General features: G+C 29.4%; 2 protein-coding genes across 3 annotated transcripts; one reads left to right on the top strand and one right to left on the bottom strand.

Annotated features, from left to right (window-relative positions):
* Positions 1-825: 825 nt before the first annotated feature.
* LOC132804303 (hsp70 nucleotide exchange factor FES1-like) lies at positions 826-3620 on the bottom strand. The gene is made up of 6 exons (XM_060818509.1): positions 3314-3620; positions 3076-3218; positions 2930-2980; positions 2168-2389; positions 1929-2031; positions 826-1527 (listed from the first exon to the last, which is right to left on the bottom strand). Exons 1-6 carry the CDS (start codon positions 3397-3399, stop codon positions 957-959), a joined length of 1176 nt encoding a protein of 391 aa, XP_060674492.1. The 5' UTR covers positions 3400-3620; the 3' UTR covers positions 826-956.
* Positions 3621-10693: 7073 nt separating this feature from the next.
* On the top strand, positions 10694-11517 carry LOC132804091 (uncharacterized). 2 transcript variants are annotated; one of them, XM_060818013.1, is made up of 2 exons: positions 10694-11043; positions 11214-11351. In XM_060818013.1, exons 1-2 carry the CDS (start codon positions 10806-10808, stop codon positions 11258-11260), a joined length of 285 nt encoding a protein of 94 aa, XP_060673996.1. In that variant the 5' UTR covers positions 10694-10805; the 3' UTR covers positions 11261-11351. The 2 variants fall into 2 exon arrangements, with proteins under 2 accessions (XP_060673996.1, XP_060673995.1); XM_060818012.1 differs by having other exon boundaries at positions 10699-11074; positions 11214-11517.
* The last annotated feature ends 1849 nt before the right edge of the window (positions 11518-13366 follow it).

The following is a 13366-nucleotide window of genomic DNA, read 5'->3' on the forward strand; positions in this document are numbered from 1 at the left end:
AGTAGCAGAAGAGATCGGGGTCCTAGGTGCTCTATCTTTGATCGTGGGAATTCACAAGCAGGCTCTTCTGAAATGCGCAAAGAGCTTGTACAAGCATTTCATGTGAACTATTATCCTCCATGTTGCATGCCAGGCAAACTAATCAGTTTAAGTGCACACTCTGACATAGGCACCATGGCTGTACTCGTGCAAGATAGACATGTAAATGGTTTAGGGTGACCCGATTGTGAATGCTTTTTTCATTAACTTGGGAGACATCGAGTAACAAAACCTAAAGCTCTAATAAAAATGGCAATGTTAGAGTTTCGTTCGGTATGCTTTGAACAGATGATCGTCCCTATGCTACGTTTATCACTCCTCGGTTCGATGTACAAGTTCAGCCAGTTGATCGATCATGGTATAATAGATTTGCAAGTACCCCTTCAAATGCGCAAGAATGTCGAATATGAGGACTGTGAAACAAGCACTGCAGAATAAATCCGAGAAGAAAACTTCCCAGGTTCAGGTGGCAAAGAACAAAAAATGTAGCAAATTTCCATCTTCAACTTTGAGATGGGAGGAATTCACCAAAAATTAAAAAATAAATAAAATAAAATAAAAAACCTTTGCGATGAGAGACAGAAAACCTTTGAAAACAGTGTCGAATAAGATCCGTTCATATTAATATCCATTAACCTGCTTTAGTTTTTGACCTCTGCTGAAGATTTATATCATTTGGTACAACGAAAATTTGTAATTAAAGTGGCCAAACACTCGAGGAAATATAGAAGAGCTAAGTTATAATACCAAGGCAAAACGGACCACAGCCAATGAAACGAGTAGAAATACCATGGAAGAAAAAATAAATAATTCTTAAAGATAGTAACAGTCGAATAAACAGAACATATATTAGATTAGAAGATACACCAGCTGGGGAAACAAATTTGAATAGAAATGACAAAAGCCCATATACTACATCAATGTTCTGCATCCTCTCTCTCCGCTGCACTAGAGTTGTCTTGAACAACTGCAGCCTGAGACGGAGGCGCTGAACCTAACAGCAGAGGAGGAGCTTTTGTTTTAGCACTAGAGGTTCCATCAGAAGAAGGGTTGGCAGACCAAGCTCTAAGAGGAGGCTCGAAATGCTTGCTTGCTACATCAGGCGGTGGTGCATCTTCCCCTGGAAGAACAAGAAGTCCCTTCTCACGAAGAGAAGATGGCTCATTATAGCAGGTATTCCAAAGGGAATCCACAAGTTGTCTCTCTTCTCTAGCAGCCCCAAGATCTTCAGGAGACATCAAACTGATACCATTTATTCGTTCTTCTAGAAGTTGCCTTAGTTTATCATCATGTTCAATTAATTTATCACCAGTCCCATTTGTTTTGTCTCGAGCAAGCTCAAGAAGACCTCGTAGGGCACCTTCTCGAACGTCAGCATCTTCACTAGATGCAAGATGCAACATCAAGCGAGGAAATCCTAGCTCACAAACTATGTTGCAATCTGAACTATTTTCATGCAGTAGGTATTGAATTAAGTTCAAAGCTTTCCTGCAACATAGTCAATTTCCCATAATAAATAAAACGTTACATAAATTAAATCAAATAATAAGTGTTAATAAAAAACTAATTTTGTGCACCATATTCTGATATTATTTCATTTTTGTGCAGTGTATGGCTAATTTTGCATACTTAAATGAAAACAACAGTACAAAAAGCAATATGCAAGGGCTTTTACAGATTAGGGGGTAAAATGCAATATGTGTGATAGTTTGGAAGTGTTAGCAACCCTAAAAATGACAAGCAACTTAACATGTCAGACCATACGTCACTACATATTTAAATATATACGTTCCCTATTCATGTTTCTCAATTTCAACAATATACTGGCAAGCAGGAAAAAAAAAAAAAAAAAAAATTGAATTATAACCAAATACTTCTTAAATCATTACCTCTGAAATCTCACACTTTCAGAACCTAAAGCATCCCTCAAAGCTGCATACCCATTTGCAAGACGGAAGGCAGTAATACCCGGTTTGTTATGCCGGATTAATGCTGCAGAATTGTTCATTTCAAGAGTAAAACGTGAATCAATATCTTTACAAAACAAGGAACTAACAGGACGTCATATCTAATAGACTTATTGTGTCAATTAAATAAAATTCATCATAAAACTATACGTTGTCCTTACAGGAAACAGCACCAAGAGCTTTGGTTCTAACAGTCACATCAGGGTCAGATGCAAAATTAGAAAGGAGAGGTTCTAAGCCATTTGCTTCCATAACAAGCTGTTGACTTCGTGGATTGTTCTGGACAATAGTAGTTAGGACCTCTGCAGCCTTTGCACGAATATTGGCATGAGTATTCTTCAGGTAACCGAGAAGAGGAACCAAACCACCAATTGAGTGAAGATCTGTCATGTAAACATAATAGTTTAGAAACACAAATAAGCAGATTCACCCGCTAGCTGACTAACAGAGAAAGCCACCCAGGTACAGTAATTCAACCAAAGAAAAAGTGCCTAACAACAAGCATTAAGGCTATGTTTTAAAAAATAATAATATAAAAAACCAGGATAAACCCCTGTGTAGATTGCTCCACAATACTTTCAAGTTATGGTATTATCCTAGAACAGGCTTTGGCACGTGGACAATCTGAAGGGACTCGACTAAGGTGATAATATGCTTCCTCAGTTACTTTTAATTATAAGATTTATCATTGGTTTTTAGTGAAATTTTTAGATTGTGTTTGCTTGAACTATTTCAGCATATACCCTAAAGTGGTTACTTTCTAGGAATCTACGAATCATAGATATTTCAAATTATTCCAATTCTTTTGGATTATTATTACTGCTTTTAATATATATCCTCGTCTAGTTTTCTTCTTCAGTCATTTATTTCCCATAGAAATATACATAACAGGAATCGCAGATAAAGAAGATTAAGGAACTTACCGTTAGCCATGTCAATAGACTCAACATGCTCTTGTAATTCATCTAACATATCTGTCAGAAACCAATTCAAAATATTAGAACATGTAAATTAAAATACTGAATAACCAAGGGGTTTTTATGTATCAAATTTAGAAACAAAATTAAACCTTCAATATCAGAAGCAGTAACTCCTTGAGCTTCCAAAACTTGCTCTGGTGTCTGCATTACAAGTGTAATTTCTTTCATGCGCTTGATTACATCAACACTCTGCGCTTGCATCGCTTCCATAAACCATCTTCGATCCTCCTCACTGATAACCAAATACCAACTCCATGTTTATCAATATCGAAATCAAGGATTAACATAACACACAAACAGAGAAAAAAAAGATGGAAAAAAAAATACCTCAAATTACTAGGGGGACGAGTACCATCAGAGTTAGCGATACTCCATTTAAGCAATCCGTCCCAATTAGGTCCCTGTTTCGCCATTGTTGTGCTTGCCAAAAACCCTAGAAAGCAGGAATTTTCTGCCCTTTGTTCTTTGAGTGGAAAATAAACAAAGAAAATCAGAAACTACGAAGAGATTCAAATCAAGATGATGGACCTTCAATATATGCCTTTACCAGCCACCCGCACAGACCTCTTGAGATTTTCTGGAAGCTTCTTGCGAATTCTGGAAGACGGTGGAGATGAAGAGGCTCTGCCGCCTCAAACAAACAGAAACGAAGAGTTTGGAAAACGAGGTTTTGGGCCCAATATATTGACCCGGCCCAAAATATTTTGTTATTCGATAAAGATTTTAAAATAAATAACAGAGCGATTCTGATTTAAAAGTTTCTTATATATTTATAAATTTTCTAATTTTAATTAATCTATTAGATTATGATTTATCAAAAAAATTAACTATTTAATTACGGATAAGATATAGGTCCATAATAGTTTATGAAGAGCCTTAATTAAATATCCTGGACCAAAAACTAATACTTCCAAGTCCCAACATTATGTAACCCGATTTTAAAAAAAAACCAAAAAAAAAAATTATCCCGATCAGAAAGTCCGACACTATATTATTTCCACTAACATCAAAATTTTATATTTATGTTTTTTTTAATTGGGTAATATATCATGTTTAATTTCACTGTTCTTTCTCTTTCCCTTGTAGATTGGAAATTTAATGAGAAATACAAATTTTGATTTTTAAAAATTGTTTTTTCCCCAAATGCAAAACCTTTTACAATACATATAGCAAAATTTTTTACCCTTTTTTACTCTATGATATTTTATAGGTACCAATTTCAAGTAGAGCTATCCAAGGTAAGGATCGTATGGGAAAACAAACACAAAACAAAATGGTTATTGGGTTCTAGCTTTGATGGCAAATTTAATATCCATTAAAAAAATGATGATCTCGATTATACAAATCTTGTATCAACTTATGAACATAAATATACCACCTCTAAATCTCTAAAAATGATTAATTTTATTTTTATTTTTTTATTCAATTAAAAAAAGTCAAGACCATGACATTTTACAACAGTACTCTATATATATATATATATATATATATATATATATATATATATATATTTTTTTTTTTTTGCTTCCAACAGTACTATTATTATAACCAATACACATACAATGGGATTCATGTTAATTCTGTGAAAAATAAAAAGAATACAAGCATAAATACAAGGACAATATAAAATAATAATAATAATAATAATTTTTTTTTTTTTTCTCCTTTGGGGGCCAAAGGCCTAACTCATAACTAAGCACATATATTACCAAAAAGGGATCGTTCATTTTTTTTTTATTAAACCTGAATTTCTAGTGATATTACGTAAATTACAAAACAAAACTTTTGATTTTTTTTAGAAGAAAAAATAAAAATAAAAGATATTTTCGATGATGAAGTGGATAACTTCAACGCATGAAAACATAGTTTCAAATCATATAAAATACAGAAGGATTTTGGATAATTGGTAAACTAGATGATTTTTTATCTGGGTTGCTCTAGTCATAGGCTGTACTGTATTAATATTATGAAATATTTGGCGCAGATGGTATAATAAATTTTGATTAAAAACTATTTTATAAGAATAAAATTGATTTTTATTGTTCTTCATTTTATTTTTTTAAATAATTACATTATTCAAAATCAATTAAATGAATTTATTATTATTATTCATGTAATTTTTTATTAAAAAATTACATTATTTAAATATAAAATTGATTTTCCATTATTATTCATGTATTTTTGTAGTTATTTGAATGATAAGAGCTACAATAACTAAATTATATAATATTACAAAAAGTAGAAAAGTAAATATAAAAAGTGTCCCAATTTGTTTGATAATTATGTAGAGTTTTCCTTTTGTTTTAAGAAATTGAATAGTTTATAAATAGAAATAGCTAGCTGTTAATACAGAAAGAAAAAATGATGTTGTGCAAAATTATGACGTTGGAAAATAATATTAAAATAGTTTGGAAAAACTATATCATTTGACCAGTAAAAATCTATATTATTTGAATAGATTTTCTATAAAACTTTCAAATTTTGTATTGTTGTTCTTCCATGGCTTTGTCTTTTTTCTTTACTTTATTGTACTTTCCTTATACCATCAAAGATCTGTACATAAAACAAAAATTGTTCAACAATCACACTACGCATATACCAAAACGAATGCATTCAGGAATTCCGGATAGTGAGGGTAAATTAAAAATTAATATAAAATTTTACAAAATCAAAAAAAAAAAAAAAAGCTATATACACTAATAGTATTTAGTTTTGAATATGTACCACACACAATTATTATGTAATTAAAATTGTTAAAAAAATACGTGGCACTATAACTTTTTTTTAAAAAAAAAAACAAAAAAACAAAAACAAAAGAAACAGACTATACAACAAAGTTTGCGTAACCAAATACTTAATAGCAGTATTAAAAAAAATGAAATGTAACAAACCATTTTATTTTTTGAATAATGAAGATTACACAATAAAGTGAACTAAAAATTTAGAAAATTCTTTTTTAAAAGATTTACACATGTATTAATAAAAATATGTTTAAATTTGCAATAAAATGTAAATCATCCTAATAATATATCTTATCTTGCTTGCTTATGATGAAGCTTTTCTAATATATCTTATCTTGCTTGCTTATGATGAAGCTTTTCTAACACTAGATAATAGACATTTTAGTATGGTAGGAACACCATTTTTGAGGCCGATCACTACACAGGAGATATAGCAAAGCCAAATCGTATAAAGGCGAGCAGCCTTTATAGCAATAGCAAATAATCAGTTTTCTTAGAGCCTCATTTTTATTTTTTATTTTTCTCCTTGGGAGCTATACAAGCTCATAGCAACCACATGGCAAGAGGACATTAGCCTAAAACATTATGATAAGATCTAAAAAAAAGGGTATTCGAATCCAGGTCCCCTATGATACTTGGCACGAAACCCATTCACCCTAATTGAATAAAAGCTATCTTGAATAAAAGAAGGAAACTGTATTTATGGACAGATGAGCGTTTGCAACCATTTACAAGAGTTGATTATATTTCCCTTTTTTTCAGAAAAGATGACCAAACAATTTCCAATCATAATCCTTGTGGATTGAATCATCCATAGAATATACAAAAAGAAACTCTAGATATTTTATATCTTTCTCTTTAAATGAGATCTTAATTCTAATTTTTTTTATTTTTACTTGCCTCCTCTCCATCATTGAATGAAATGAATAAGAAGTCTTTGGGATTGATGTGAGAATAAAAAAATTAAAATAACTAAATAAAAGTCCAAAGACTTCTAGTTCATCAGCAAGCAGAAACAATACACTTCATTCCATATTTTAACATTTGTTTTTCAATTAATGAAGTTTACATAAAATAAATAATAAAAGAGATTTTATTTATTTATTTTTACAACATAAAGAGAATAAGAAAAGAGATTGAATAACATTACATTTTTTGCATTACTCATGTATCACTTATGGTGAATATAATAAAATTTGCTAAAAAAGAGAAGTTGGAGATTTTACCCCAATAAAACTCTTAAATGAGAAGTAATTCAAAATATATGAACTTATTAGACATTAATAAAGCCATTTCAAGGATTTTTTATTGTAGAGCCAGTCCTCCAAAAAAGCTTTCAGTCCATTATTTTTAACTTTTTATTATAAAAAGTTAGTGTAGATGTAAAGAATTTGTATTTTAAATTATTTTTTTATTGGGTGTTACACAAATTTTAACACCAATAAAAAATTTATTTTATACGAAAAAAAATGTTTATTTCATAGTATAATAAGTAATATTTATAGAAAATATCAAAACAAACAATATGATAAAGTATTTCGTGGGAAAATATAAAATTTGTATTTTTAAAAATGCTCTATAATTTGAAAAAAATATGCTCTTTAAATATGTCATTGGGATGCCCTAACCTTGTTTATATAGAAAATTGACCCTAGTAAAAAGTGTGCAAATAAATACTATATTATTTCTTACTAAATGATAAGGAAACTCAAGATTTGACATAGGGGTAGCTGCTCCTATAGTCTCATGCTGGCTCCGCCCTGAACTTTTTGACATGAATCGAAAATGATGATGGTCTTCAATTTTTTAAAGCTCAACCACATCACTAATTTGATTTTTTTTTTTTTTGCCTTTTTTTTTTTTTAATGTAGGCTAGTGGTTCTTTTTGCCATTCTTCATATGATTAGTGACGGTGCAACTTTTTCTTTTTTGTCAAAACTTGTGGAAAGATTGTGTAGATTGGTTCCAAAGAAAACTACAGCCATAAGATCATAAACGTACATAGCGAAACGACAGGCGTAGCATAATGAGAAAAGTTCTCACTTTTGGTCACCGACATGTTGCTTAACCTTCAAAGATAATTATTTCATTTTTTTTTTATTGGCAAAATTTGGTGTCATAATACAAAATGTCATTTAAAAATCCTTATCATCGGTTTAAAAAACCTTCAAGCTAATTTATATATATAGATATATATATATATATATATAGATTTCAATTGTTTTTTTTCTATCTTTTATCCCTCCAAAATGAGAGGCTTTCGTTTTTTTTTTTTTTTTTAATGACTATAGTTTTAACAAAATTCATCAAATCACTCAAGAAAAAGTACATGTGTGGTTGTGAAAGGGATCATAGTAATTAAGGGTTCTTGACTTTTATTTAGCAAAATAAATTAAAGGATTCCTATTCTTATACATTCTTAGGATTGTTAGAGAAAAATAGAACAAATTTTATTTACAATAAAATAGAACAAATTTTATTTACAATCTTTCAAATTTTTTATTATTTTATTTGGACCTTACATTTTTAAAAAATCATTACTAACCTCCTCCCTTTAGTTTTCTATATATATACCAAAACAAGTCTATTTGTCAATTTTTACCAATTTTCACTAATTAATTTTTAACAATTAAATGCCAATAGGAAGCTAAAAATATACATTTTATAATTGAATAATATTGTAAAAATACAATTTAATTTTGGCTTATAACTATTAAAATTAATTTGTAAAAATTGATAATAAAAAAAACTGGTATATTGATCTTTTTTAATAATTTGAGAAAGCTAAAAGGAGGTAGCTAATGATTTTTAAAAGCGTAAAGCTTAAGTAAAATAATGGCAAAATTGTAAATAAAAAAAATTAAATTTTGCCCAGAAAAATATGATTATGATGTGCTTCCATGCCTGGCAAATTGATTGATAAATGAATGAAGTACGACTTGAATCCAAAACCTTAATCTAGACTTTGCATGTGAATTTTCACTTTTAATGTTCTTTGCTTCATCATTTTTTCCCCATACCATAAATCTATTGTTCTTTCTTTTCTTTTTTTTTCTTTTTTTTTTTCCTAGTTTGTTTATTTAAAATTTATAAAAAACATTAAAAATTGTATTTTTAACAAGCAGACACTAATAACTAAGCATGCTATCAAAACGGCACCTTAAAATTTGTAAAAACCATTACAAATTTCTTTTTTCTGTTTTTTAGTTAGTTTATATAAAAATTGTGAAAAACATTACAATTATATTTTAATATTTAGTTCTAAGTTTTCTTTAGTAATACTGTTCTTTCTTTTTCTTTCATATTGATTCTACGTTGTATTGAATAAAAGTCTTTATTAAAATTTTATGGTTTAGATTTTATATGTGTTCTTTAACCCAAAAAAATAATAATAATAAAAGTAATTTCTACCAGATTTATGTCCTCTTCCTAGATACAAAGTGAATCTCAACAATATTCAACATAATTATCCAACGGTAAAAGTGGTATTAGATAATTCAATACTATAGATATCTAAATATTATTAAAATCACACATATTAATAAACATATTATTGATTGATATATTATATAAATTAAATAAAAATAATAAAAAAACATATTAAATATTATGATATTATTTATCATAATATAATATTTAATAAATAAATATGAAAATTATTTTAATAATTATAGCATTATTGCCGGAGGATTAATGTTGATTATGTAGCAGAGTTTGAGCCTGAATGTCACTGCTGCGAAGCTAGACTGTGGTCCCTTTTTATCAAAGATTCATTCTAAAAGTTAACTTTGTGTTTTTCCCCATATGGATGTAATGTAATCGTGTAAAGCTAGGCAAGGAGGCCAAATTTATTATTTATTATTATTTTTTTCCATAAAATAAGAAGGTTTCCTTACATACATAATTTCTTAGTATTTATTTTGTCATTAGACGATTATCCATTCCACATCCTCTAAATACAACCTTTTTTTTTTTTTAATCAACTCTAAATACTTAATTATTTAATGCTATGGGACAATCTTTTAATTAATTACTTACTTTTAGTTGATATTATTACTGAACTCATTCTAATTAATTAAAAACCAAATGTTAGAGCATCTCTAATAATCTAAATGTTAAAACATTTCCAAAAACTCTTTTTATTATTAGATTATTTTTTGCCATATCATAAAAATACACAACCATCTAAAAAATAAAAATAAAAAACCCTTCAATGAATTTGTCCAAATACCCTATAATATGATAAGAAAAAAATACATATTATGAAATTGATCCGCTGTTTTTTAAAACTCTGTCAAACATTGTGATTTTTTTTTAACAGCAATTTTTTAAAAAAAAATTAATAAAATATATTATTAATTAATAAGTAGCCTTTACATATTACTATTGAAAATCAATTTTAAAATTTTTTTACATTTATACAACTTAAATTTATATAATATAAATTTTATACCACATAAATAACAATTTATATTCATTGTTAGAAATGCTAATGATAAATAATACAAAGGATTTACATGTCCCCAAGTTTTTTAACATGTACAAACTATCGAGAGTGATAGTTTAACAGAAAGAAATTATTCAATTTTCATACTTGTAAGTTAAGAAGTTGATGTTTGCGTTTTGATAAATCCTATTATTGCTTCGGATGGTTTCATACCACATAACACAGAATTACGATCTGATACTTATAATACTACCGAAAAGTTTTTTCTTTTTCTTTTTTGAGGAAAAAAAAGTTTTTTAACTTATTTTTTATTTTTTATCTTTTTAAGAAGAATCCTCTTTTACAGAGGATTTTGGAGAGGGAGCATTTAACGCACACGAGGCATTCTTTTGGGACCCATTCTTATCTGCAAAAACTCATAGGAATCTTGAGTTGTGACGTGGCTCTTATCCAAATAGTCATAAAAATAAAAAATATGGAAAATAAAATAAAATAAAATCTCTCTTTAAAATGAGAAACCAGAAGCGTGTCATTATTTAAGCCAACCAAACTATTTCCTTTTTCTTCTTCCATATTACAAATCCTAAGAAATTGAAGCTAGCTTATTCCAAGATCTTCTTTAACAACGAAAATGGCGTCCATGTCTTCTCTTTCAACAATGTTTTCTACAAAGTCAGTAGTAGCTCAGCAGCAATCTCCTCCAGTGGTACTATTCAGTGGTAATACTAATCCTTGTTCATTAAGTATGAATGTTAGACCAAAGAGATCGAAGAGAGACTCAACGGTGGTTGCTGCAGTTGGAGATGTATCTGCTGATAGCACAAATTACCTTGTTGCTGGTGCAGCTATTGTGGCTCTAATTGGAACAGGTTTCCCTATCCTCTTCTCTCGCAAGGACACGTATGTAATTTATTAATTCATTAACCTTATTTATTGTTGTCCTTTTTTTCTTTTTTCTTTTTTGGTCTTTTAATCTTTATTTATAATTTGTTTGCATAATTAAAATATTAAAGGCTATATATTATATGTTTATTTGCAGGTGCCCGGAATGTGATGGGGCAGGTTTCATTAGGAAGGCCGGGGTGACATTGAGAGCAAATGCAGCAAGGAAGGACCAGGCTCAAATTGTTTGTCCTCGTTGCAATGGACTTGGCAAGCTCAACCAAATTGACAAATAGAAAAAATTGGCTCTCTCTCTTTTCTAACCCTTGCATTTTCTCTTTTGTAATGTTATTCCAATCAAAATCATGCTGTTGAACTCCCTTTTATGTTTGTCATCTATATGTACTGTGATCTCTGCAATTGTCAATCTTTGAGTTATTATACATATGTAATTTCATTGATACCTATATGTAATTCCATTGATGTCCTTTAGAATGACCTAATGATTATTGTTAATTTGTATAGTTTAGGCTGCTGTGTCATTATCAATTGAAGTATATCACAAATTGTCTAGTACATTATAGGGTACATATGTTAATGGCTTTGGTGCTAATTTTTGAAATTTGAGTGTTTTACAACGTGCCAAGAAATGGCAAATTGACCATATGATTGCCATGGTGATTTAAAGCAGTTGAAAATAAGGAGAACAGAGAAAAAATGTTTTTTATTTTATTTTAATTAGAACGCTATATTGAGAACAGAGAAAAAAATCTTTTTTTCTGATTTTTAATTAGAATGCTATATTATCGTTTTAAAAAGAAAAGTGTTTATTAATCTAGAAATTGCACTATTATATAGTGCTGTACTAATAATGAATCGAAAATGAAACAACATAATAATAAATTAGGAATTCTATTAATGGAGCTAGTCTGTATTTTTTAAGGGCATAAATTCCTTGAAGAGTCAAAAAAGAAAAAAAAGAAAAAAAGAAATACAAGTGGGAGATAAAGTATTTAGAAAGCATGTTTTAATGTGTTTGCAACAGCAAACCAGAGACATCATAATATAAATATATATATATATATAAATTCAAAGTACTAAAACATCCACAACTATTTTGTGGATGCTAAAAGAACTACAAGAAATAAAAGATAAAATTGAGAAGCAAATGCCAATTCAACACATAGTGCAGAACAAGACCACCAAAGTACTCTAAAAACTTTTTTTTTTATCTTCAGAGGTACCAAAACCACAATGAACTAAGATGGAGCATAAGCCTGTGAAGGAGTATAATGATCCGGTACGGACGGAGTGTAACCCGGTGATGGCGATGATGATGATGATGATGATGATGGAGAAGTGTAGGTGGGATCAGATGATATGATCCAGTTGATATTGATGGTGATGAAATTAATCAGTTTGTGCACTATAAAATTCTTCATCATCAACATCATCATGATCATCAAATTGTTGAGGAAGAAGCTCAGGAACATGAAGGTGAGGTGTAGCAGTACTAACTTGATGATCATCCCTATCAGAGTCAACAAAGCCAATCATATTAACATCAGAACCAGAATAATCATCATTAGCATCAGAGATATAATCGTCATCGTCATCATCAACATCCATGTAACGATAAAAATCCGGTGAAATTGAAAAGGAGAAAATCGTAGGTGCGATTACTCTCATTCGTGGCTTTTTTATGAATTTGAATCCAATAATAGTAGTTTCACTTTCAACAGCACTACAAGCTGCCATAGCTTCAAGCAAAGCAGTCAAGAAAATCCCTCTTTTCAATTCGATTTTATCTGCTTCAGGAACTTCAACGCCACAAGAACCACGCAAACCCTAATCTTAATCTCGAAGAAAAAAACCAAATGAAACGAGAAGAGAAAGAGACGAGGAAACAAGAATCTCATCAAATCACTCAGAGAAAGTGAAGCGGAGAGAGAGAGAGAGAGAACAAGCTTAGCGGAGAGAGGTAATTTCTTGGAGTCCAAGTCATACGCCTTTGTCTTTGAAAAAAAAAAAGATTACTACGCGTTTATGCGGGCAGTAAATAATTGCGACTCAGTGGAGTGAGTCGCAGCTGACAGGTTTGGAAACAATATTAAGAAACGAATATTAATATTGTTGTTGGGATTCTTATTATGCTAATTATCCAATTATCATGTTTCTTGATTTTTATATATATAATATTTCCATTTCAAAATTATACTTTTTTCATTTTTTTTTAAAAGAAGAAAGAAAGTTATTTGTTAAAAATGTATTTATTTCATTTTTTGTTATATGATAAAAGCAATAAAATAT

Source organism: Ziziphus jujuba, chromosome 6, assembly GCF_031755915.1.
Source record: "Ziziphus jujuba cultivar Dongzao chromosome 6, ASM3175591v1".
In the NCBI taxonomy this organism is placed as follows: domain Eukaryota; kingdom Viridiplantae; phylum Streptophyta; class Magnoliopsida; order Rosales; family Rhamnaceae; genus Ziziphus; species Ziziphus jujuba.